Genomic DNA, 23,187 nt, shown 5'->3' with positions numbered 1-23,187 from the left:
TGAAGCAAAGTTCTCTGATAGCTAATGTATGTCTATTCAACTGTGCGGTCTCAAACTCTTGTGTTGCTAGAATTGGCCATCTCTCATTGGAAATGAATGATGTCTGGTCACTTTGTCTCTGCAAACCAGTGTCATTGTGTGACACAACACAATAACAAAACATATATGATGTTTAATATGCAGTTTTGTGCAGATTTTTACACCGGATGGGGCTATGAATCTCAATTTAGACTGCTTCTCAGCTGCTTAATAAAAACTAAGTGACCAACAAAAATGTCCTGATACTCTTGTTGCAGTCATGGCTTATTAAAACAGAAACTCAGATTTACATGGAAAAGTTTGCTTTTATCGTTTGTCATTTTATTATGCCTGGCCTGGACACAGAGTTAGGCGAGTGAGGCAATCTGCTTTTTTAGTTGTAGTCATATAATTTCTAAATATACACTACTGTTCAAAAGTTTGAGATGGTAAGATTAAAAAAAAAAAAAAATGTTTTTGAAAGGCTTTTGCTTATGTTTTTGTTTTTATGTGAAGTTTTGAGGCAGGTAAACCCGAAAGGAATATTTGATTGATGTGCTCAAAGAGTATCTAATGTATCTAGCTATAACAGTCTCAAACAAAACTCGGAATACTAAAGATAAATAAGTTAAATAATATATATATATTAAAAAAACATATTTTTGAACTTGACAACGGCTTAAAATTTTAATTGCACCCTGACTCAGATGTAAGAGCAATATACATGTGTTTTTTCTTCACAGTTTCAACAAAAATATTAAGCAGCAAATTATAGTAATACGAAATCAGAAACCAAATCAGAATATTAAAATGATTTCTGAAAGCTCATGTGACAGGAGTAATGATGCTGAAAAGTCAGCTTTGCATCACAGGAATGAATTACATTTTAAAATATATTAAAATAGAAAACAGCTAAAAACAAGTCTTATCTTACTCAGTTTGTCTTCAATTTCTTTTTGGGAAATCACCCAATCAATACCAGTTAAGCTGAATTATTCTAAACAAAATTATTTTAACAGTGAAGCTTTCGTTTATTTTGAAATATTAAATCTCTTAGAAAGTTATTTGAACAATTTACATTAAACTCCACAAGTGGGTATACCATCAGTGTTTTTTTTTTGTGAACATCATCATCAGAATGTGGACTCTCAATTAGCAACAACACCTGGTAACCAGCAACAACGCTGCCAAAATGCATTAGCGAGGAAACAGTGCACTTATTTCTCTTTCAATCTTCTCTCTCTCTCCATCACTACTGCCATGGAGTGCTCTGAAACTTTAATCTCTTTAGCATGGTGGTGGAAAGAGAGCATTGTTGGAAAGCGTCTAAGCTATTAGGCCTTGCCTTCCTGCTGAAGTGTTTGTATTGGCTCAGATCTCACAGCTGTAAGCGGCTGACTTTGCCTCTGACATATTTATTACCAAAAAAAAAGCAAGCCTGGCCTGCCAGGAAAGCCCACATTTTGTTCATTAGAGAGATTATATTTTACAGAGAAATACGCAATATTAATTTAGCTGCGCATCATTAGCTTTCTTATGCAAACAACAGAGAGATGCACTTACCATCTTGGCTGTTTTTGGATTTTTTTTCTTTGTCAATCCCAGTATGTTGGACATTACACAGAGTTCAAATGCAAGCGGGTACTTAAATAGTGAAGTTAAAGGTATAACCTCAGTACGACGACTGAGCTAAAGTATTTTTAAGATTTCACTTCCACAAGCAGGGTAAAAAAAAATTCCTTTACTGTTACTCCAACTAATTTGCGGTCTGACCTGCATTGCATAACATCCCCACATGCTGTGTGAGGAATTCCTTAGCCTCAATTTATAGAAAAGGTGATCATTTATTTTATTTCATCTACAGAATATGAGGAGGAAGAATGGAGCGACTGGTCACCATGCAGTGTCACCTGTGGACATGGGAATCAGAAGAGGATTCGTTCATGCGGCTACGCCTGCACTGCCACAGAGTCACGGACATGTGACTTGGAGCGTTGTCCTGGTGAGACCTGTCACTTCTACTCAGGCCTTTTCAACCCCGCAATGCACTTCACTGCATAAATTTCAGCAGTTAGCACACTGTTTATCGATGCTCTTCCCTAAAACGTACTTACTACTCACTCTTGATCTTAATTCCATCCGGCTCCTAATTATGCTGATAGTGATGGAAAACTCCACTAATGCCTCTCATTCATCTCTGTCAGGCATGCTGAAGTCGAACAAACACCAGGGGCACCAGACTCGTGTTAGAAAAGGAGCAGTCTGGCCTTCTGTGTGTGTACTGTATACACTATGAAACTGCTCTTTGAGAGCAGCAGGCGTTTACTTGGCTTCAGTATGACAGCTCAATGAGGGCTTTCAGTTTAAAAGCCCCTGATACAGGGCGGTCCACAACCTGCCGTGCGCAAACGCGCATACACAAAATGAGTTTGCATACAAACTCAAATACGCTTAGTGAGGCTCTACAGTGCTGAATCTACATAAATGTTGTTGCAGGCAGACCAGCTTAACTAGTGTGGCCATAGTAGATAACCAGCATGAAAGTCCTTAAACTCAGAACATTTTGAGTGTACTTATTTTAGCTGGTTGTTAGCTTAGCTGGTCTTGGCTGTTTGGCAACATGCTAATCAGAATTGAACTGGGAATTCCTTGAAATTCCCATTCAGTTTCTGAAATTGAATTACAAATGGAATTTGAATGCAATTTTAAGGATGAAATATTATGAAAATCCTGTAATAACTGTAATTTTGACTAGAAAATCTAAGTTTTCAAGACTTATATCAATGAAGCCTAAATATGCCAGCAACCATCAATGCCCATTATGCCGTTCGGAGCCCGAGTCTGCACTGTAGTGGAGCTGCGGTATCAAGGTCCCGCCCATACTTAATAGCAAGCACAGCTTTCAGTCATGGCGTCACACCCCGTTTTTATAGCATCAAATAATTAATTAAAACCAAACTTACTGGAAAAACGAACACTTGAACATACTGTCTGCGTGATAAGAACTAACCCTAATCTAAAATGACAGAAACAATTGGATGTGTAATTGGATTATTTTGTTTGGCTTGCGTCCCATTCGATTACATAAAGAGGGCGGGGTTTATACTGCAGCCAGCCACCAGGGGGGGGGCGATCAAAGTCCACTTTTCAGCGCACTAGAGCTGCGTTAACTCCACTTTTAGACATACACTCGCAAACTTAACCACTTTCCCTCGTGGGAATCCCCACTACCATTTTGAAGTGCGTTCAACTTCATCAAGTGGACGAGGGACGTTTATTTGGACAGACCCTCAACCCCTCAATTTTGACAGAGGGAGCGAGTCTACTCAACATGTACACTTCAGACAGATCCATATACCCAAATGCACCACATCACTTGTCTGGCTATCACCAGACCAAGCTCAATTTAAGATTGAACATTGGTCTGGGGAGTCTGCTATGTTTTTTCTACTGCACAAGAGGTGTGATAAACGAGCATAAATTCAAATGACTCTGTACGCAATTGGATAGTCCTTCAACCAATCGGACAACAAGAGGCGTGATCAACGGGCAACGACCCATCACTTCTCGATCCGTCATCGTGTTAAACCCGCCAATAGTGTACCAGGTGGATAAGCCAGTCTGTGATTGGTTCCCGCAAAAGTGTAACAGAAGCAGTATGTACAGTATGTAATGTATGTACAGGTTTCCAGACTGAGTTGCAGGGCGAAATCAAATCGCCGGCAGATCAGGCTGGGTTTACCCAGTCTACCACATCACAGCAGATAGCGCTTCATTTACCCCCACCCCACACAACTGTAGTGTATGATATTAGAGTTATATTGATATTTAACCGCATTTAATACTTGTTGTAGCTACCTTAGACTGACTGTTATAATTTATTGTATTGTTATCAACAGTATGCAACAGTAAGCAAGTGCTGTAACCAGTCTCAGTTAGTCTGGCACAGTACACTGTTTCTTTGTTTGTTTTGTTTTTTTATAAGAAAAACTAGTAGAATAGGTAAGTGCTAGTCTTAATTGGTCAAGTGCTGCTGGAAAATGTGTCTTTAGACGTTTTTTGAAAATGGCTACATACTTGGCTGCTCGAATTGAGATCAGCAGGTCGTTCCACCAGGTGGGAACGGTCCAGGAAAAGGTCTGTGAGAGTGGTTTCGTGCCTCTTTAGGATGGCACCACAAGGCATTGTTCACTTGCAGAGCGCAAGCTTCTGCAAGCGAGTGCAGGTATATTGGTGCAGAGCCAGTGGTTGTCTTGTAGGCAAACACCAGAGCCTTGCATTTGATGCGGGCGGCTATTGGCAGCCAGTGCAAACTGATGAAGAGAGGTGTGACGTGGGCTTTCTTCGGCTCGTTGAAGACCACCCTTGCTGCTGCATTCCGGATCAGTTGCAAAGGTTTGATAGTGCATGCCGGAAGGCCCGCTAAGAGAGCATTACAATAGTCCAGTCTTGGGGAGAAGGTGCTGTGTGGCCTGCTCTGATAGGAACACTCTAAAAAATGCTGGGTTAAAAACAACCCAAGTTGGGTTGAAAATGGACTAACCCAGCAATTGGGTTGTTTTAACCCAGTGAATGGGTTGTTTTAACCCAGCAGCAATTGGGTTGTTTTAACCCAGTGAATGGGTCGTTTTAACCCAGCAGTTGGGTTAAATGTTTGCTTAAAACAACCCAATCGCTAAAAATTGTTAGTACATTTTCAACCCAACTTGGGTTGTTTTTAACCCAGCATTTTTTAGAGTGAAGGGTCTAATCTTCCTAATGTTGTATAACGCGAATCTGCAGGACCAGGCCGTTGTAGTAATATGGTCAGTGAAGTTTAACTGATCATCGATCAAATTCATAAGGAAAAAAAACTGTAAATAATAAATCAGCTCCATAGCAGATTCCAAGTGATCAAGGGCTTTGGGCATTACAACTACGAGACGTGACAAAATCAATCATAAATTACAGCCAATCAGAATGGACTGGCTCTCTCTGCAAGCACACTGAACTCGACTTATTATCACTGTCATACTATTTGTTGTTATTCCAGCCACGATGCCGAAGAAAAATGCGGCTGGTTCGGACAAAAACTATGTATGGTTTATGGTTTTGTGTCATTTTAATGTGATTCAAATTCCAACTTTTGAAGCCAAAAATGGAAACTAAACCAGTTCTTCAATTCTGAATTTTCAAGTTACCACCAGTCTAAGTGTAAATCGGTTGGGTTTCTACAAGATTGTTGAGCTCATATGGTGTGCTTTGTTTGAAATTTCATGTTGATTTTAAATATCTTCTATCTCTCTAACATCTATAGATGACATAATTCCTGTGACAGAACCAACTCCTCATGAAGTGGCCAACAGCACAGAGCTTTTTGACACAGGTTGGTACTTTTTGTATGTGTACAGTGGGCATTCAACAATTCAGTATTCTGGTGGTAGCGTAGTACTTTTTAAATGCACCATGGTACAGAATGATTACCATATTTATTTACTGTGGTAAATAATATTAACATATTCATTACAGTGTCATTTTTTTTAATACTTTTTTGTTAGTGTTTAGCCATTGCCGTTTATACAACTGGTATTTATAAGACATAGGCCACATTCTACTGAATCTCTTAATGTAAGGTTCAGCTAATTGTCTTTCAAGCTCCGAACGTGCTCTTTTATTAGTTTAATCAACGATTATTGATCTGTCTTAGCTTTCATTTTACTTAATGTCTAGTTCAAAACCCGTTTAATCAGAATCATAGTAGAAACTGCTCCTCTGAGACTGCAGCGGGAGGAACTCTGTGGGAGTCCTGTTAGACTGTAAAAGATCTGACGTTCACATTTTTCACAAATGCTCCACAGAGAGTGTTACTGAGACCACAAAGTAAAGAGTCCTCTTCCAAAAACCCCCACTATTTGCTTTGGAGTTTTTTGTTGGTCTCTCATTTTTTGGCATTTAACACTGAATGTAATAGCTCTTTTCATTTAACCGTAATAATAATAAAAGTAGTTTAAAAACATAACAGAATAAAGTGTTTTTTTTATCTCTTCACAATGGAACATAAATGTTAATAACAACTTTGTTTCAGCATGACCGCTGCTTACAGCACATATTTTTATGTATCTTTAGGTTTTGGCAGCAAACAGAGACAACCCCCTTTAGGTGTTAGGCCAATATGGCCATCATTTTTGGCATAGCATATGAGAACTGAGTATATAAGACTTAATATCTTGAGTAAACGTTTGTAGTTTTAAGGAAGTTGAGATATTTTTGCCTTTTATATATTAGTATTACATTTATTTTTTACTAATATATAAAAATATATCTAATTTAATAAAATATGTTACAAATATATTATATAGTAAAAATATCTCAAAATATTTAAAACAACAGATTTCTTGAAAACGGTGAAAGTCTTGTTTTTTAGTGAATTTTAGTGAAGATTTATCTTGAAAAAAATATCTGGAAATGTATCATGCCTTATGGAGGGTAAAAAAAAAACTGAAAAGAAAATGATTTCTGCCCCCCTTATTAAATTAGTCTAATTTCCCCGCAGATGTTGACAGCTGTGAGAAGTGGCTGAATTGCAAGAACGACTTCCTCCAGAAATACCTACACCAGGTCCTGACCGAATTACCTAACTGCCCTTGCGTCTACCCATCGGAGGTGGTCTACAACGCTATCAACATTTTCGACAGGAAGTTGCAAAAGACCTATCGCTGGCGAGATGCCAGCGGCCCCAAAGAGAGACTGGACATCTACAAGCCCTCTGCGAGGTTCTGCGTTCGCTCGATGCTCTCTTTCGACAGCACCACATTGGCTGCTCAGCACTGCTGCTACGACGATCACTTGAAGCTCATCACTCGAGGCAAAGGGGCCGGAGCCCCCAACCTCATCAGCACAGAGTTCTCCCCGGAACTTCATTACAAAGTGGACGTGCTCCCGTGGATCCTGTGTAAAGGAGACTGGAGCCGCTTTCATTCGGTTCGGCCTCCCAATAACGGACTACAGTGTGTCGAGAACCCGCAGGAAGACGTCTACATGAATGAACTAGAAGAGGCCAGAGAGTACTGATCCAGGGATGTCAAATCAGCCAGCGTTCGCTTGATTCTATGGTACAGTATTGGTCTTGAAGGCCTCCTTTTTTGATTGGGCGACAGTTTTACAGATCTCGACTCTCATTGGCCAAACGATTTAACTGATACTAAATGGAACTGTAGAGAGATTCGCCTGGAGACTTAAGCTTAGATACTGTCACAAACTGTTGCGTACAGCTCCACTGCAACAACACTGGTTGAACATGTTGGACCAAAGCCCAGATTGGAAGACCGTGATGCAATTTTCTGTGTTCTTTCTTCTTCTGGCGTTACATGCGTGCTCCAAACAAAGTTCAGCGACAGTTCTTCAATGGCATTCTCTGGAATAAGTTCACTGCATTTGCATTGGATGCATGTTTGCTTTTCTTCAGTGTCCTCAAAGACTCTGATCCACCATTTAAGGAATTCCAGTAAAGCTGCTAGAATTGTGAGATATTCAAAAACGCGACAGAATGCCGATTTTGTTGTCTTTAGGCCTGAAGCTCACTCCTGGCCTCGCTTCAATCCGTGCGAGATCAGTCCAAACAAATCAAACACAAGCCACACCGTTCGCAGACCAATTCAACAGATTTCCGCGAATAGCTCTTCTCTTTAGAGCTTGTATATTGTTACTCCAAATATGCACAGACCTTGTGTCATCGGACAGATATTTATGCAGGACCGTTTGACCTTTGACCTATGTTTTTCGCACAGAACTGAAATGAGGGAATCTGAGAAAGACGTGCCTTTGAGAAGACGTCCCTCAGCAATGGGAGGCTTGTTTTTTAAAATCTGAAGTATAATTGGATCCCATTCTGTTTTCTTTTTTGCCTTTCAACACAACCCAGCTTTGTACTGAATGCAATTTGAGACAGCCGCCTGACACCAGTGCGGGGGGCTGTCGGAGCTCAGTTGATGGATTGAAGTCTTCCTCTAAAGGTGAGGTGGAGGTGACACTTGTCGTAAACGAACATCTCTTTAAATACAATGGCTCTTTCAGTGTCTCTCTTCATCCTTGAGTCCCAGTCAAAGCCTGGAGGCTTACATGGGATGTAGTTTGAAGGACCTAAGCCGCCCTTTTGAGCACAAGTGGTATCATGATCTCTTTGTGAGATGTTGGCATGGAATGCTGGTGATTTGATTCCTAAATTCCCGCTGACAGATGACATGTAGCATGTAGCAATAAACGCATCCACCTTTGATGTCTTACTGTGTGATTTGAATCCCAGTATAGTGCTATCAAATCGGCTTTATTTTTTACTAGAAAAATGAATAAGAATACAGCATTTGCATGATTTGAGTGATGTTGAACCTGTTACTAAAAGGTGCATAGTTCAAATCCCAGGATAGACTTCTATAGGTCATTCATTCTAAGCAAGGGACTTTAAAACAAAACCATTTTCGTTGTAGATTGGATCAGGCTAAACATTTTAAAACTCACAATTATCTGTGCACTCATCCAGAAGCTTGCTCGTGGTTCATACTAGGTTCATCTCGAAATCTACATTCCTGTGAAGTTTAGTTATAACTCTAAACTGAAAAAGATTATCTTCTGAAAAAGATAATCATGGTATTTGCATTTGCTTGAAAAATACAGATTGCAACTAACACTAAACTTTACAGGAAAAGCTCTCCAAGTGTAGGACTAAGCCAAGCACACGTTAGCATCGCTTATGATCCCTGTCAGACCGGAGCAAAACCGTAAAGATATTTTCATTGAGATAGCAATAAATGGCAGCCATGAAAACATCATTCAGTCCAGCTGTGAGAGCGTAAAGCAAACATCGTAATAAAAACATTGCCAGAGTCTTGTTCATCTGTTCAGTGCCACTCACTGGACATTTCACTTTGAAAGAATTTCACTTTTGCCACAGGCACGTACAGTATTTCCACTGAGCCGGGGTTGGTTCTGTCACAAGTAACGTCTACCTGCCCGAGGAATAACTTTGGCTTTTTGTCTCAATATTTTCAGTAAATAAACTGATGAATGATGGTACTTGGTTGATTAGAAGGGGAAACGTTGTACCTTTTTCTAATTTGCAATACTGTCTATTGAAGTTTACGTACAACACACTCTTTTTTTAGGTACATTTGATAGTAAGAGTTCACCTTTCAGAGCTTTTAAAAGAAAGGCACTTTATTTAAATATTGATAATGGAATATATGTACTATATGTGTATATAATCGTATATTGAATCATACTTGTACAATTTACTGATTTTAAAAAAATGTTATTGTAAAAGGAGGGAATAACATAAATGCTGCATTGTTTAAGGATATTGTATTTAATGTAAAATCGTGATTCGTGGCATGTCATTTTTAACTTCAAATTTATAATTGTACAGTATTTATTGCTTTTGATTCTGTAACACATTGCTATGAAGTGGATAATCAAATAATTCTATGCACTATATGAATCTGAGTTATTTGTCTTTTAGGGGATTTCTGGTCTGTGAAAAGGAAAGTGCCATACCACACACCGTTCTACTTCAGTAATACTTCTAAAGTCATCTTTCTTTGTATTAAACACTCTGTGACCAGATATAATAAATGTAACTTTGATAATGGCTTGTGTTTTTATTTCAGTGTCCTGGAAATAATTCCTGGAGATTTAATTTATTGAAATGGAGCAACTCTTATTTATTTTTTTTATTTGAGTAAAATGTTTTTGTTTTTTTGTCTTTAAAGTAAAATATTTCAATTATATATGTATATAGGATTATTTGATGAATAGAAAGTTAAAAAAAAAATCTTTAGTAACATTATAAATGTCTTCACTCTCACTTTTGATCAATTTAATGCATCCTTGCTGAATAAAAGTATAAATTTATTTAATTTCTTTCCCAAAAGCATATTACTAACCCCAAACTTTTGAACAGTATAGTGTATAATGTTACAAAAACTTTCTATTTCAGATAAATGCTGTTCGTTTGAAATTTCTATTAATCAAAGAATCCTGAAAAACGTCTGCCTTTACATGCACAGGAACTTTAATGACATCCCATTCTTAATCCTTAGGGTTTAATATGGAGTTGGCCCACCCTTTGCAGCTATAACAGCTTCAACTCTTCTGGGAAGGCTTTCCACAAGGTTTAGGAGTGTGTTTATGGGAATTTTGACCATTCTTCTAGAAGCGCATTTTTGAGGTCAGGCACTGATGTTGGACAAGAAGGCCTGGCTCGCAGTCTCCGCTCTAATTCATCCCAAAGGTGTTCTATCGGGTTGAGGTCAGGACTCTGTGCAGGCCAGTCAAGTTCCTCCATACCAAACTCGCTCATCCATGTCTTTATGGACCTTGTTTTGTGCACTGGTGCGCAGTCATGTTGGAACAGGAAGGGGTCATCCCCAAACTGTTCCCATAAAGTAGGAAGCATGCAATTGTCCAAAATGTCTTGGTATGCTGAAGCATTAAGTGTTCCTTTCACTAAGGGACAACCCCTGAAAAGCAATCCCACACCATAATCCCCCCTCCACCAAACTTTACATTTGGCACAATGCAGTCAGGCAAGTCCCGTTCTCCTGGCAACCGCCAAACCCAGGCTTGTCCATCGGATTGCCAGACAGAGAAGTGTGATTCGTCACTCTAGAGCAGGGGTTTTCAAACTGGGGTACGGGGACCCCCAGGGGTCCTCCAGAAGGTTCTAAGGGGTCCCCAGTAAATTTCAGAGAAATAAAAGACAAAGCAAAAATGGATAAAGTCTACTCTAAATGTTTCTCTCCTTTCTTGCCGTATACATACTTTCTAGAATTGTATATTTGCTTTGTATCTTTCTTGTGAGTTTTTTCTCACAATAGTCCCCTTTATCTTGCTCACTGGGGTTGTAAGGCAGTATTCTTAACGCAGTCCATAAGCTGCTTACATGCATTCATTGTGAAAGTTGCTTATGCAAATATTTTTTTCATTGAAAATGTTCTTCTTCAGGTTTATAAATTATAAAGTTGGGAAACAATATGTTGTATTTATAATGCCATACTTACCATTTATCTAACGGCTTAAATGTTTTATTCTTACATAAAAATAGATGTATTTTAGGAAGGGGGTCCCTCATAAAGGTTCATCATATTTGGGAACACGTCTCCACTGCTCTAGAGTCCAGTGCCGGCGTGCTTTACACCATTGCATTCAACACTTTGCATTGCACTTGGTGATGTAAGGCTTGGATGCAGCTGCTCGCCCATGGAAACCCATTCCATGAAGCTCTCAACGCACTGTTCTTGAGCTAATCTGAAGGCCACACAAAGTTTAGACGTCTGTAGCTATTGACTCTGCAGAAAGTTGGCGACTTCTGTGCACTGTGCACCTCAGCATGTGCTGACCCCGCTCTGTGATTTTATGTGGCCTACCACTTCGTGGCTGAGTTGCTGTTGTTCCCAATTGCTTCCACTTTGTTATAATACCACTAACAATTGACTGTGGAATATTTAGTAGTGAGGAAATTTCACAAATGGACTTATTGCACAGGTGGAAACCTATCACGGTACCACGTTTGAATTCACTGAGCTCCTGAGAGCGACCCATTCTTTCACAAATGTTTGTAGAAGTGTCTGCACCATGGAAGTGATTGGAACACCCAAATATAATAATTTGGAGGGGTGTCCCAATACTTTTGGCAATATAGTGTATTTTCAACATTGATAATAATAATAAATGTTTCTTGAGCACTAAAGCAGCGTATTAGAATGATTTCTGAATGATGTGACGCTGAAGACTAGAGTAATGATGCTGAAAATTCAGCTTTTTCCATCACATAAATAAATAACATTTTAGAATATATTCAAATAGATGCTTCACAATATTACTGGGGGTTTTTTCATTTTTTTTTTTTTTTTTACTGTTTTAACGTTTTCATGTTAATGGGAACTCCAGACCTATCATCTCAATTTTGGTCTACCCACACCCTTCTTACAGCCACAAGTTGTCTTATTTTTATTAATACCCTCAAAAACGATGTGTAAAATGGCTGCACATCTCATAAAGTTTTTAAATAGCTCAAAAACATGAAGTGTGGACAGCTGTCACAGCAAGCGGACACCAGCAGTCGAGGATGATTGAGTTAACAGTAGATTTGTGTTCTCATTTTCCGCTGGAGATTAGGTTGCCTTGAACACATGTGCTGCCTCCATTTTTCAATTACCAATTAAGAAGAAGAACATTTTGTTTTTGGATGAAAAGAAGTATTAACTTTAAGTCTAGCTAATGCAAAATGAATTGGACAACTGGCTTGGTAACATATATCTTTATTAGAAGTGTGCTTAATGTTATGTATTGGGTAACAAAGCTGAGAAAAGAGTGAAGCCCTGAAGGGTTTTTTGCAGTGCTTATCATTGAATAGCAATCTTGCTATGTAACTACCATCTGCTGCTCTAATAATCTAATTGCCTTCATATTAAGTATCGCTTGAATGTCTCAGCCAGGACACAACCTGAACCGAGTCCAAGTCAGGTGCTGCAATGTAGGTCAGTAACCTTTTCCCCTCCCCTTCTGTTCTTTGGGAGCCCACTTAGTGGATTTCCTCAGCGGTTTTGTCAGATCTGCCTCAGACGCATTTTACTCAGACATTGTTGCCTGCCCTTTTCCCCTTCCGTTTTAAATTGGTGTCGATAACGATGTTCAGGTTGTCTGTCAAAAGCCTATGAAAAAATGTGCAACAATTGCTATTACTTTTCTAAGTAACTGGAGGATTTTCGCAGGTGGATGATAAAACAAACCATATCTAATCATATTTAGCAAAACCTTAACCATCCAGAACCACCTAGCAACTGTAAAGCAACACCCTGACAGCCACCCACATGCAGGTATGAGAAGATTTGATTATGTTCCGTTATGATACTTATATGATTCTCGTTCTTTAAAGGGTTAGTTCACCCAAAAATGAAAATTCTGTCATTAATTACTCACCCTCATGTCGTTTGACACCCGTCAGACCTCCGTTCATCTTCGGAACAGAAATGAAGATATTTTAGTTGAAATCTGATGGCTCTGAAAGGTTTCCATTGACACAATGGCACGGTTCACTCTCAAGACCCTTAAAAGGTACTAAAGACGTCGTTACAAAGTCCATCTCACTACAGTGGTTCTACAATAACTTTATGAATCGGCGACAATAGTTTTTGTGCGCAAAAAAACCCTAAATAACGACTTACATAGTGATGACGGTTTCAAAACAAGGCATCATGAAGCTTCGAAGCGTTATGAATCAGCGAGTCGATTCAGCGGTTTGAATCGCCAAATTTCAGCAGTTTGGCGGTTTGACACGCGATCCGAATCATCATTCGGCTCTCTGATTCACAACGCTTCGAAGCTTCATGATGCCTTGTTTTGAAATCGTCATCACTATGCAAGTCGTTATTTAGGTTTTTTTTGCGCACAAAAACTATTGTCGCCGATTCATAAAGTTATTTTAGAACCACTGTAGTGAGATGGACTTTGTAACGACTTGTTTAGTACCTTTTAAGGGTCTTGAGAGTGAACCGTGCCATTGTGTCAATGGAGGCCTTTCAGAGCCATCAGATTTCAACTAAAATATCTTCATTTCTGTTCCGAAGATGAACGGAGGTCTTACGGGTGTCGAACGACATGAGGGTAAGTAATAAATGACAGAATTTTAATTTTTGGGTGAACTAACCCTTTAACAATTTCAACCCTCTTGTGCTCTTCTGTCATTTTTTCTGTCAAGTGTTTTTTTTTTTTTTTTTTTACTTCATCGGAATGGTCTGAAACTTGGTAAAGGTTTTGGCACTTGCTATGTAAACAAAAAAATAAATAAATCATGGACATGATATGAAAAGGTTAAATGGTCCTGAAAAAAATAGTCATACTTGTACTCCTCACGGTCAAAAAACACATTAGAAATGAATGGGAGATGAATTTCATCTGTGGAAACTTTTAGTATACTGCCCCCAAACAAAATCTTACTGAAAGCTAATTTTTTGAGATATCAAGCTCAAAATTGGAACACAACTTGTTTAGATTTATGATTTTCTTGCAGGTTTAGAGTAAAACATGTTATTAAAAAAGTTCACTTCTTAAACACTTTTTTCACTTCAGCATTAATCTGCCAAGTGTCTTCTTTGAAAATAGATCGAATTTAAGTCTGTGCTCTAAAAACAGTTTAATTTGGAAATAAAATTGTCTAAGCGCCAAAGGGTTAAGGAAATATTTTGAAAAAAGAAAATGCAATTCCATTGTTAAATGATAAGATAATATCAATAGTAAGTGAATTCAGAACCATTCTTGCAAAAGGAGTGAATACAATCTATTTCAATAATTTTCAGTCTTTTTACAGGTGGCTTCAGAAAAAAGAACCCACTCAAGTGTCATTCGGACTACATTTGTCACGCTACATGAATTTGATTCACTGAAAAGAACTGACGACACTAGTTGAACTGAAAGTTTTTGATTCACTTACAAAACTGGCTCATGTGAGTAAATCGTACACAGATTCAGTTGCAGTGTTTGCGGCACCTTTTATAGTAAGATGACAAAAAACTGTCCACATTTGCGGAAGAATGCAGAACGTTCTACAGTTCTTTTTTGTAATCTGAGATCCGGTTCGGATCACATTTTATTCTTGAGTTACTGGGGTTGGGGTTGGGGGGCGGTGGGATCAGTGGCTTTAGGTCAGAAATGCTTTAAAACAAAAAAAAAACAATAAACCATCAGATAGAGTTAGTGGAAACAGTCAATGTTTTATTGTACGTGTAATATTTTCAATTAAACACCAAAAAGTCCTTTGAAGTGAACATGGCACCCTCTGGATCTCCCACAGCTCTGGTGGTAATGTTTCTTTTCTATCAGTGGAAATAACAAGCAGAAATTACACTCACTACAGAGTTAAAACAGAATATTTATTAGAGGTCAGCCATTCATAGCTCCCACAGTGAGCTCAAAGCTTGGCGGCTTGGAGCTGGGAGCAGGGAGTCAGGCAAAGATAACTGTACCTGTATTTGGGGCTGTTTGCACAGAAAACACCCCCCTCCCGGAGAACCCCAGGAGGCCAGATGGACGCCTGCTCTTTGTCCCTCATAACGAGAGGAAACAAAAATAAATAGAGGAGTGAATAGTCACAGGACATTGCTCAAACATAAAGACCCGGCTCTAAAGACAGACAACCAAATTGGGTTATTTCATGTACCACTATGGCCTTTGCTCTTGCTCGTACATTATGAATAATTAGGAGGTCTATTTCCAAGCATATGTCTTCTCAATGTACTGCAAACCATTAATGCATTAGGAGGCGTAATTACCGTTGAACACACAATGGGGAAATGGTTTAGGGGCTCATGAAACAGATCCGTTGAAGTGTGCTTAAGCTTTATGTTTCTTTTTTACTTAAACAGAATTTGATTTATTTTTTTACTATTATCTTTCAGTTGATTTATTTAGTCGCTGAACCTCATCATACCAAATCTAGGGCATACAGACCATTTTTGGATATTTTATTTGTGATGAAATTAGCTAAATTAATGTGAAGTTTTGGGTTTATGGTGACGTTCCTGTCCCTAAAAACTGCAGTAAATGCTGCTGAATGGCAGGGCAAAAGTATCAACGCAAGCATTGGTGAATGAGAGCAACATTTGAAAGGGGCTTGTTTTACAACCACTCTTGGGGCTATAAATAAGGGAGAGAGAGAGATCCAAAACAGACCTGCGAAAAGTGAGTCCATATGGGTACTGGTGGAATGGTCCGTGATGAGCCAAGATCAAAGCCTCCTGCGCTGAATGAGTACAGCTCCCAGCACAAACCCTACTGCACCAGTCTCCTTTTACTAACAACGCATTCTACCAAATAGAGAAGTCTGTGTTGCTAATGCTTGTTTCTGTATCACTTCATTATGTCAACTTCATATTTCTATCTTCTAATGGTGCGTTCACATTTGTAGTTTGTTTCGCTTCGTTTGTTTGGTCCGGACAAAAAAGAAAAAAAAAAACATTTAGTCCTGGTCAGGTTAGCATTCTGAGTGGCATTTTTATCACCGAACCAAAAAATACCCAACCTAAAAGCATAGGGATACTTTCACAACCTGATTGGTCTCAACTTCCTGTTTTTGGTTCGTTTACATATCTTTGGTCCGTGTTGTGTTCATATTTCATTCGAACCGCACCAGAGTTCATTTGGAAGCGAACTAAGGGTGCTTTCACACCTGCCTCATTTAGTTCAGTTGAATCGTACTAGAGTTCATTTTCCCCTTTGGTGCGGTTCGTTTGGTCAGGTGTGAAAGCAGCAATCGCACTTGGGTGCGCACCAAAAGCGTACCGAAGAATCGTACCGAGACCTCCTTGACCTCCCGGTTCGTTTGTGGTGAGAACGTGATCTGACCTCGAACAGACCCAACTGCAAAAACAGACCCAATCATTTTTGGACTAAACCAGCTGCAGTAGTCAGCTGAGCTGTGCATTATGTGATGAGGGAGTGTTTGTTGACAGTTTGCACTTTTGCATGGCAGCTCACGGGCAAAGTTGTAGTGAGGAGGTGCGAAGCCTCATAGAAATTTGGTCTGATGACCATATTAGCTCCCAACTTTCGAAAACTCACAAGAACAGCACTATCTTCGCTTGAAGTGACGAGTGATGCGCGCTCGCCGTTTGCAGTGCATTAGAACGTTGTTTTCAAGCCTTGTTTTCAAGCCTTCATTATAGAAATGTATTGTTTGCATGTTGTGGTGTATACAAACAATTTAATAGATTATGGCCAGGGACAAAACCAGCCCGCGCTGTCGCAGTTTAGGAAATACGCCATGGCCAATGAGTGATGTGGAAGTGGTCATGTGACTGCATTTTGGTTCGTTCCAACTGGTTCGGACCATAGACCATAAAAAATATGGACGACGCGACTTCATTGACTTCCGCCGACCAGAGTTGAAGCTTTCGGAGGCCGCACACGGAGCTGACATCTTGAGACCGAGTCTGCGCAGTAGCAATCTCGGGACCGGAGTTGCGCAGTAGAGAGCAGGAAGTAGAGGCGCAATTATCAAAAGCCCGCCCACACTCTCACAGATGCAGAACAATTCATTATGATGGTGTGAAATAGACAGTTATGGAAATGTAGAAATGAAAGCTAAAGCTCCAATCTCTTCCCGAAAATCCAGAAAAAAGTCCGTTAGTGCCTCAGTGACAACTTCACTCAGAGAAGCCGTCAATCTCAGCTGTCAATCATGACGTCACACACCCGTTTTTATAGTATCAAATAACTCACTAAAACTAAACTTATTTAAAAAACTAACACTTGAAATAAAATCATTGTGATAAAAACTGCCTAAAATGACAGAAACCATCTTTAGGAAACAATTATTTGAAGTGTAATTTAATTGTTTAGTGTGTCTCGCGTCCATTCTAATACATGGAGAGGTGGAGTTTATGAGCTATACTGGGACTGGCCACCGGGGGGCGATCGAGGCGCGGAGGCTTCAGTGGAGCACTACAGGCTTGGTTCGGACCAAAGCAATCAGTGTGGTGTGAAAAGGAACCAAAAAAGCTGAAAAATGCTACAATGTATAATTGTTTGCCCTTGGTTCGGACCAAATGAACCAAACTAGAGATGTGAAAACACCCTAAGACCCATCTTTTCAGCGGTCTCGGTACGCTTGTTTGTTGCGCACCAGGGTTCGGATGGCAGTGTTCACACATATTCAAATGAACCGCACTAACAGCAATCGCACCAGGGTTCATTTTAATCAAACTAAACATGCCAAGTGTGAACACACTCTAAGGCCCAATCCCATTTCTACCCCTTAGCCCTTCTCTTTCCCCTACCCCTTTGTTTTGCGCGTTCACGTGAAGGGGTAGGAGTGTCTCGATTATTTTTTGGCTGGAGTGGTAGGGGTAAGGGGAAGGGCCAGATAGCCCTTCAAATGAAGATTTTCCAGGACCACACTTCGAACGAAGGGGTATGAGGAGTTTCCCTCCACCGACTACCGTGCTGCATAGAATGTGTGTGTTGCCACTCGGGATCGATCACTTGCGTGTCGCCTGGCTGCCGTTTCTCTGTAGCTTGCTAAACGCACTATTTGGGTGATTTGAACACATATTAATAATAGTTAAAAATATATATTTCTGGTCATCCTTCATAACGCAGTCGATATTTACAATACATATCGTCCGTAAACTCTCGCGTTACCAAGGCAACGACTGACTTGACGTATAACATTATCGCAGCACCACAGTGGATAATGAAACCATATCCGTACCGGCCGGCTCGGATCAGCACGGAATGGAACGGTTAATAAACAAAGAGAACAGTTTGGTCCCATGGAAAAGCGGCTTCAGTAGTCTTGTATGTTCTGTATCATTCTGTATCATCTTAGGAAACTCTGGCTCATATGTTTTGAACTGAAAACGAGCGCCATTTTATTAAGTCCAAATACGACGCAAAACTCTGTTGGGAGTGAGTAATTTGTTAAACGTGCTCGCGCCTGATTTCTGTTAGATATAGCCTACGCACTTCATTGCTGTTCATACTGGTTAAATGTCAGGATTTTATAATAAAAGAAACGGGGTATGATGACGTGTAATGGTATAGTAGTGGTGTCCCATTTCTTAGGGGAATATTTTCACCCCTACGCCTTGGCACTCTGTTTCAAGGGGCAAGGGGAACAGGTAGGTGTAGGGGTAGGGGAAGGCGAAGGGGTATAAAATAGAATTGGGATTGGGCCTAAGACTTAAAAGTAGGGTAGACAATTTTTTTTATAAACACTTTTTGTTATACTGGTTGAAACTCTCTTCACATCCTGGCAGCACTCAATAATAGAACATTATACATATTTATTTATATATATATATATGTAGCCTACATATCTTCTTTGGAAGTCTCACGAACCCCCCCCCCCCCCCCCCCCCCAAATTATTGCATTTGGTCTGAGGCAATTCCCAAGATCCTACCTGCTCACCACCTGTACACACTCCACCATCACCCATACATGTCAGCAATCATGCTCGTTATCACACCCTCTATAAGCAATATCTATCTATCTATCTATCTAACTGAATCGTTAATATTCTAAACACATAACTCACAGAAAATTATGTAAAATACACATCGGTTGGGCAAAAAATTACCAGCCACTATTAATCAGCACATAGATTTATACACTACACTGGTTTTCTGGGTGTGAAATTCCAACCATTAGCATATTGCTGTTTGTTTGCATTACAGCCTCTTCCAAGAACTGATATAATTTATTCCCCAGCATGTTGGGATGGTTCCAGGGCCGCTCTGAGCCGGCAACTACAGATAAAAGGAATGACATGTGCCTGAAAGCTTTGCTCTGGTACTTCCACTGAATGTCGCTGCATGAAAAGTCTGCTTTTGTAGTGAAGCATCAGACCACCAAATTTGTGACAGAGCATTAGAAAGACAGGAACACAAGCCACATTTAACATCTGATGTGAAGAGAGCCTGAGCAATGGTGCGTCATTGCTAATTCATCACCAATTAGCTTTGAAAAGGGTAGATCCAAATATGATTTGAGAGAACTGCCTGCTGGTGGACATCTGCATGGTGGCATAAAGCACATTACTAATTCAGAGGGGGAACTGGGGCTAAATGGACAAGGAAACCCGGCCAAACATATGTAGACCACATTGAAGTCCTTGGAAAAGATGAGGAATCACCAGCAGATGTGTAAATCATCGAGGGAAAGTGAGTAAAGGGAAAGCGTCGCAGTTAATTGCATCAAGATTGTTGTATGTCATAGTATATGATGAACATCCAATGCGAGCTGGAAACTCATCAATATTTTTTTCCTAATGTTTAGATAATGCTTAGATTGGCACGGTGTGTTATAATGCACTTTATAATTATATTACATAATGATAATGAAACATTTTAAACTCCTGAGTGACCTTTCACAATTGGGCCTTCCTTAATTTGGCCTCCCACTTGCCTAGGAGACATATCCTTTCTTTATTCCCCCCATAGCCGTTAGCTTTAAGTCAGAGTTTGTGTTACTTTAGCTAGTTCATGAAAGAGGAGCTACTGTATGTGTACAGACAACACGGGCAGGTCCGCTGGTCCGCTGCCACTGGCCTGGTGGTTAATGCCATGTTTACTCTTCCAGACCAACAAGAATCCCAGATTTCCTCAGTGCTTCCTGCAGGGGAGCCACAAATGCCTATGAGCGATCTATACTGGCAACCAGGTCTCTGTCCCTCACAAAAGAGCAGTGTACATGGATATTTGTGCTTGTACTCGTCAAAAAATCCCCACAAAAACAGGCTTATGTGGATAATAAATGCGTATGAAACACCTATGCCTCCAGATTGCTGGATTAAATCAAGGACGTCTGTAAAGCAATATTGTTAGGCTAACATTCTCATTTATCATGTGATTTAACATCTGCTTTAAAATGCCATCTTTGCACATGAGCAAACTTTTTTTTACTATTTTATTATTTGCACCACAACATACACTTTATTAGTGACTATGTTAGTGACCCTTTATTAACAAAACTAAAGACCAGTTCACACCAAGGAAAATTACAGTATACCGGTAATATACCGGGACTATAACAGTAGTAATAAAGATATCGATTTAATACAGAAGCATTTTTTGTTATGCTGGTTGAAAGTCTTTTCACGTCCTAATAGCAATCACTAAGTTAAGTGGTCTAAATGTATATATTGTCTGTGGAAGGTGTAGGTGTCACGGATACACCAGGTTCCACCGTCACTCCCTCACAACGATCATTGTCACCCGAATACTAATCACCTGCACCTGTTAATTATCAGCATGGACTACTTACATTTAGTCATTTTATTTAGTTATTTAGTTACTTAAGCACACACCTCAGTCACACACATTGTCTGTTCTCCCAAGCAGATAAAAGACTGACACTCGCTATGCTACTTACCAAGTGGCGACAGTCCTACGAAGATTCCTATTCTCCAGCGGTTCCACGATCTCCTCCTCCGTTGTCTCCCTCCTTCATCTCCGTGCCTTTCCCTGTCATCATGGTTTCCTCCTGCTTATTGGCAACTGAGGTGTGTGCTCTCCTCCACACTCCGATGTGATGAATGTCTGAAGCCCTTATACCATCACGCCAATTGATTGGCTTGTGACGCTTAGCGCCGCCTTTAGAAATACGTCATGTATGCTTATATGTGCGCACTAGGCGTCATATCATCAGATTTCACTCCTTCAGGAAGCGGATCTTTCTGTAACCCGTTGGAAAGCTTTCTCGTGTTCTTAGCTACTCCTTTTAAGAGCAGTTTTTCACTCCTCTAAGCAGACACGATGAGTTCCAAGAGATGCATCGACCCAAGCGGCAGGTTCATCACAGGAGGAGACACTCACGACAGGTTCGCCACCCTTACTAAATGCTGCACTTCTAATCCCGCCTTTCCGTTTCTGCGGCCGCCTAGGCACCGCATAAGACGGACGCTTGGGATGACGCTGGCAAGTCGGAGCGCATGGAGAGTGAGCTGATGGATTTTCATTCCTTTCTCTCTCTCTCCCCCGGTCGCGTCGGCGCCTTCGAAAGCCATGATGACGACCCTGTTCTTTTCATTCATCACAAAATGCGGCCAACCCCAGAAGCTTGTGACACGATTTCTTTTGGCAGTGGCTTTCTAGATGATGATGTTTTATCTATCGTGGCTTCTGATTCTGAAGAGCTCATGGGCGTTTGTGTAGTTCTCTCCCCCCGAGCGGACAGGAGAAACGTGGTTCCCCGTTGTACAGCGAGCTATTAGAAGTAGTTTCCCGCGTGGTAGATAAGCTACCTGCGCAAGCTAAGGACAGCGAGCCTGCGCAAGATCAGGCCCAATCTAAGGTGGATGATCGATTTCTCACGAGTCACGTAAAGGGAAAGCGTTGCAGTTAATTGCATCAAGATTGTTGTATGTCAAAGTATATGATGAACATCCAATGCGAGCTGGAAACTCATCAATATTTTTGTCCTAATGTTTAGATAATGCTTAGATTGGCATGGTGTGTTATAATGCACTTTAGAATTATATTACATAATGATAATGAAACATTTTAAACTCCTGAGTGACCTTTCACAATTGGGGCTTCCTTAAAGGGGTGGTAAACCACGATTTCACTATTCTAACTTTAGCTAGCGTGTAATGTTGCTGCTTGAGCATAAACAACATCTGCAAAGTTACAACGTTCAAAGTTTAAAGCAAAGGGAGATATTTGCTTTTAAAGAAATCCATTTCTACGGACTACAGCAAACGGCCAGTAGGCAACTACAGACATTCCTCCAGGGTTGGTGACATCACCAGGCTCAATTGCATGTCTGGGGATGGACGTTTAACATACAGCATGTTATATGCATGTGTTTAAGACAGAGGGGAACAGGTCTCTGATATATGCTGCCCATCATAAAGCACGAGACAGACAGGGTCGGAGGAGAAGACTGGAAAATGTGACATAATGGACAATATTCGTCCGTTGCAATTCATGAGCGGTTCAGTGTAAATGCACGACGGGCGCGCCTCCCGCTGCACATTTCACAGAGGAAAACATCCACAATCTTCGCGAGTTCAATGCCGGATTTGCACAACGTCAGATGTGCGAGACAAACACTGCCAGTGCGTGGATGCACGACGCGCGCTGCACATTTCACAGAGGAAAACATCCACAATCTTCGCGAGTTCAATGCCGGATTTGCACCTCGGCTTGTCCTGAAAGCTTGATTTACAAACAGAAGCTGTTTACGGGCCACAACCTGTAAATCTGATTTATTTTTCATCAATGTGTTTTCCTGTAATAGGTTAATTGTACGTTGTAGCAAGGAAGTAAACAGATGACAACGCTGTTCTGCAAACCAGTCTGTTAAATGCTCATTCATACTTAACGTTATCCGACGAACACCTAACGTTACAAACACCTAACGTTAAAATCTCAACAGCGAACTTGGCATTAAATGATTCTTTGATTAGAGCTTTTATGTATTATTTATCTACAGGCATGCTAAACATGGTTCTGTGTTTGATTTGGCTAACGTTACTAGTAAAGCCAGTGTTTAGTGTTCGTTTTGGGTTAATAGTTCTTGCCACAGATATTTAGCTATAATCGTTCTAAAAATACAAAAGTGCCATTCAGTAGCGATCACTATAGATCCGCAGTCTTTACTCTTGAGGACTGAACAGGTTCTGCTCGATCATCTTCACT

At 40.2% G+C, this 23,187-nt stretch overlaps 1 protein-coding gene across 2 annotated transcripts in view; it reads left to right on the top strand.

Moving 5' to 3' along the window:
- The window catches only part of ism2a (isthmin 2a), a 38,520-nt gene extending 28,887 nt beyond the window's left edge, over nucleotides 1–9,633 (top strand). Inside the window, exons 4-7 of one of the 2 annotated variants that reach the window (XR_013817733.1) lie at nucleotides 1,883–2,020; nucleotides 5,315–5,383; nucleotides 6,551–8,009; nucleotides 9,509–9,633. Coding sequence is in view for 1 of the 2 variants with exons in the window: in XM_079832820.1 (XP_079688946.1) it covers nucleotides 1,883–2,020; nucleotides 5,315–5,383; nucleotides 6,551–7,068 (725 nt within the window). In the remaining variant the exon portion in view is untranslated. Of the gene's footprint in view, nucleotides 1–1,882; nucleotides 2,021–5,314; nucleotides 5,384–6,550 lie in introns of both variants that reach the window. The other variant, XM_079832820.1, reaches the window with a different exon arrangement.
- Nucleotides 9,634–23,187: the final 13,554 nt, after the last annotated feature.

Source organism: Gobio gobio (genome assembly GCF_949357685.1).
Source record: "Gobio gobio genome assembly, chromosome: 13".
NCBI classification, from domain to species: domain Eukaryota; kingdom Metazoa; phylum Chordata; class Actinopteri; order Cypriniformes; family Gobionidae; genus Gobio; species Gobio gobio.
This window is presented reverse-complemented; position numbering and strand designations above follow the sequence as displayed.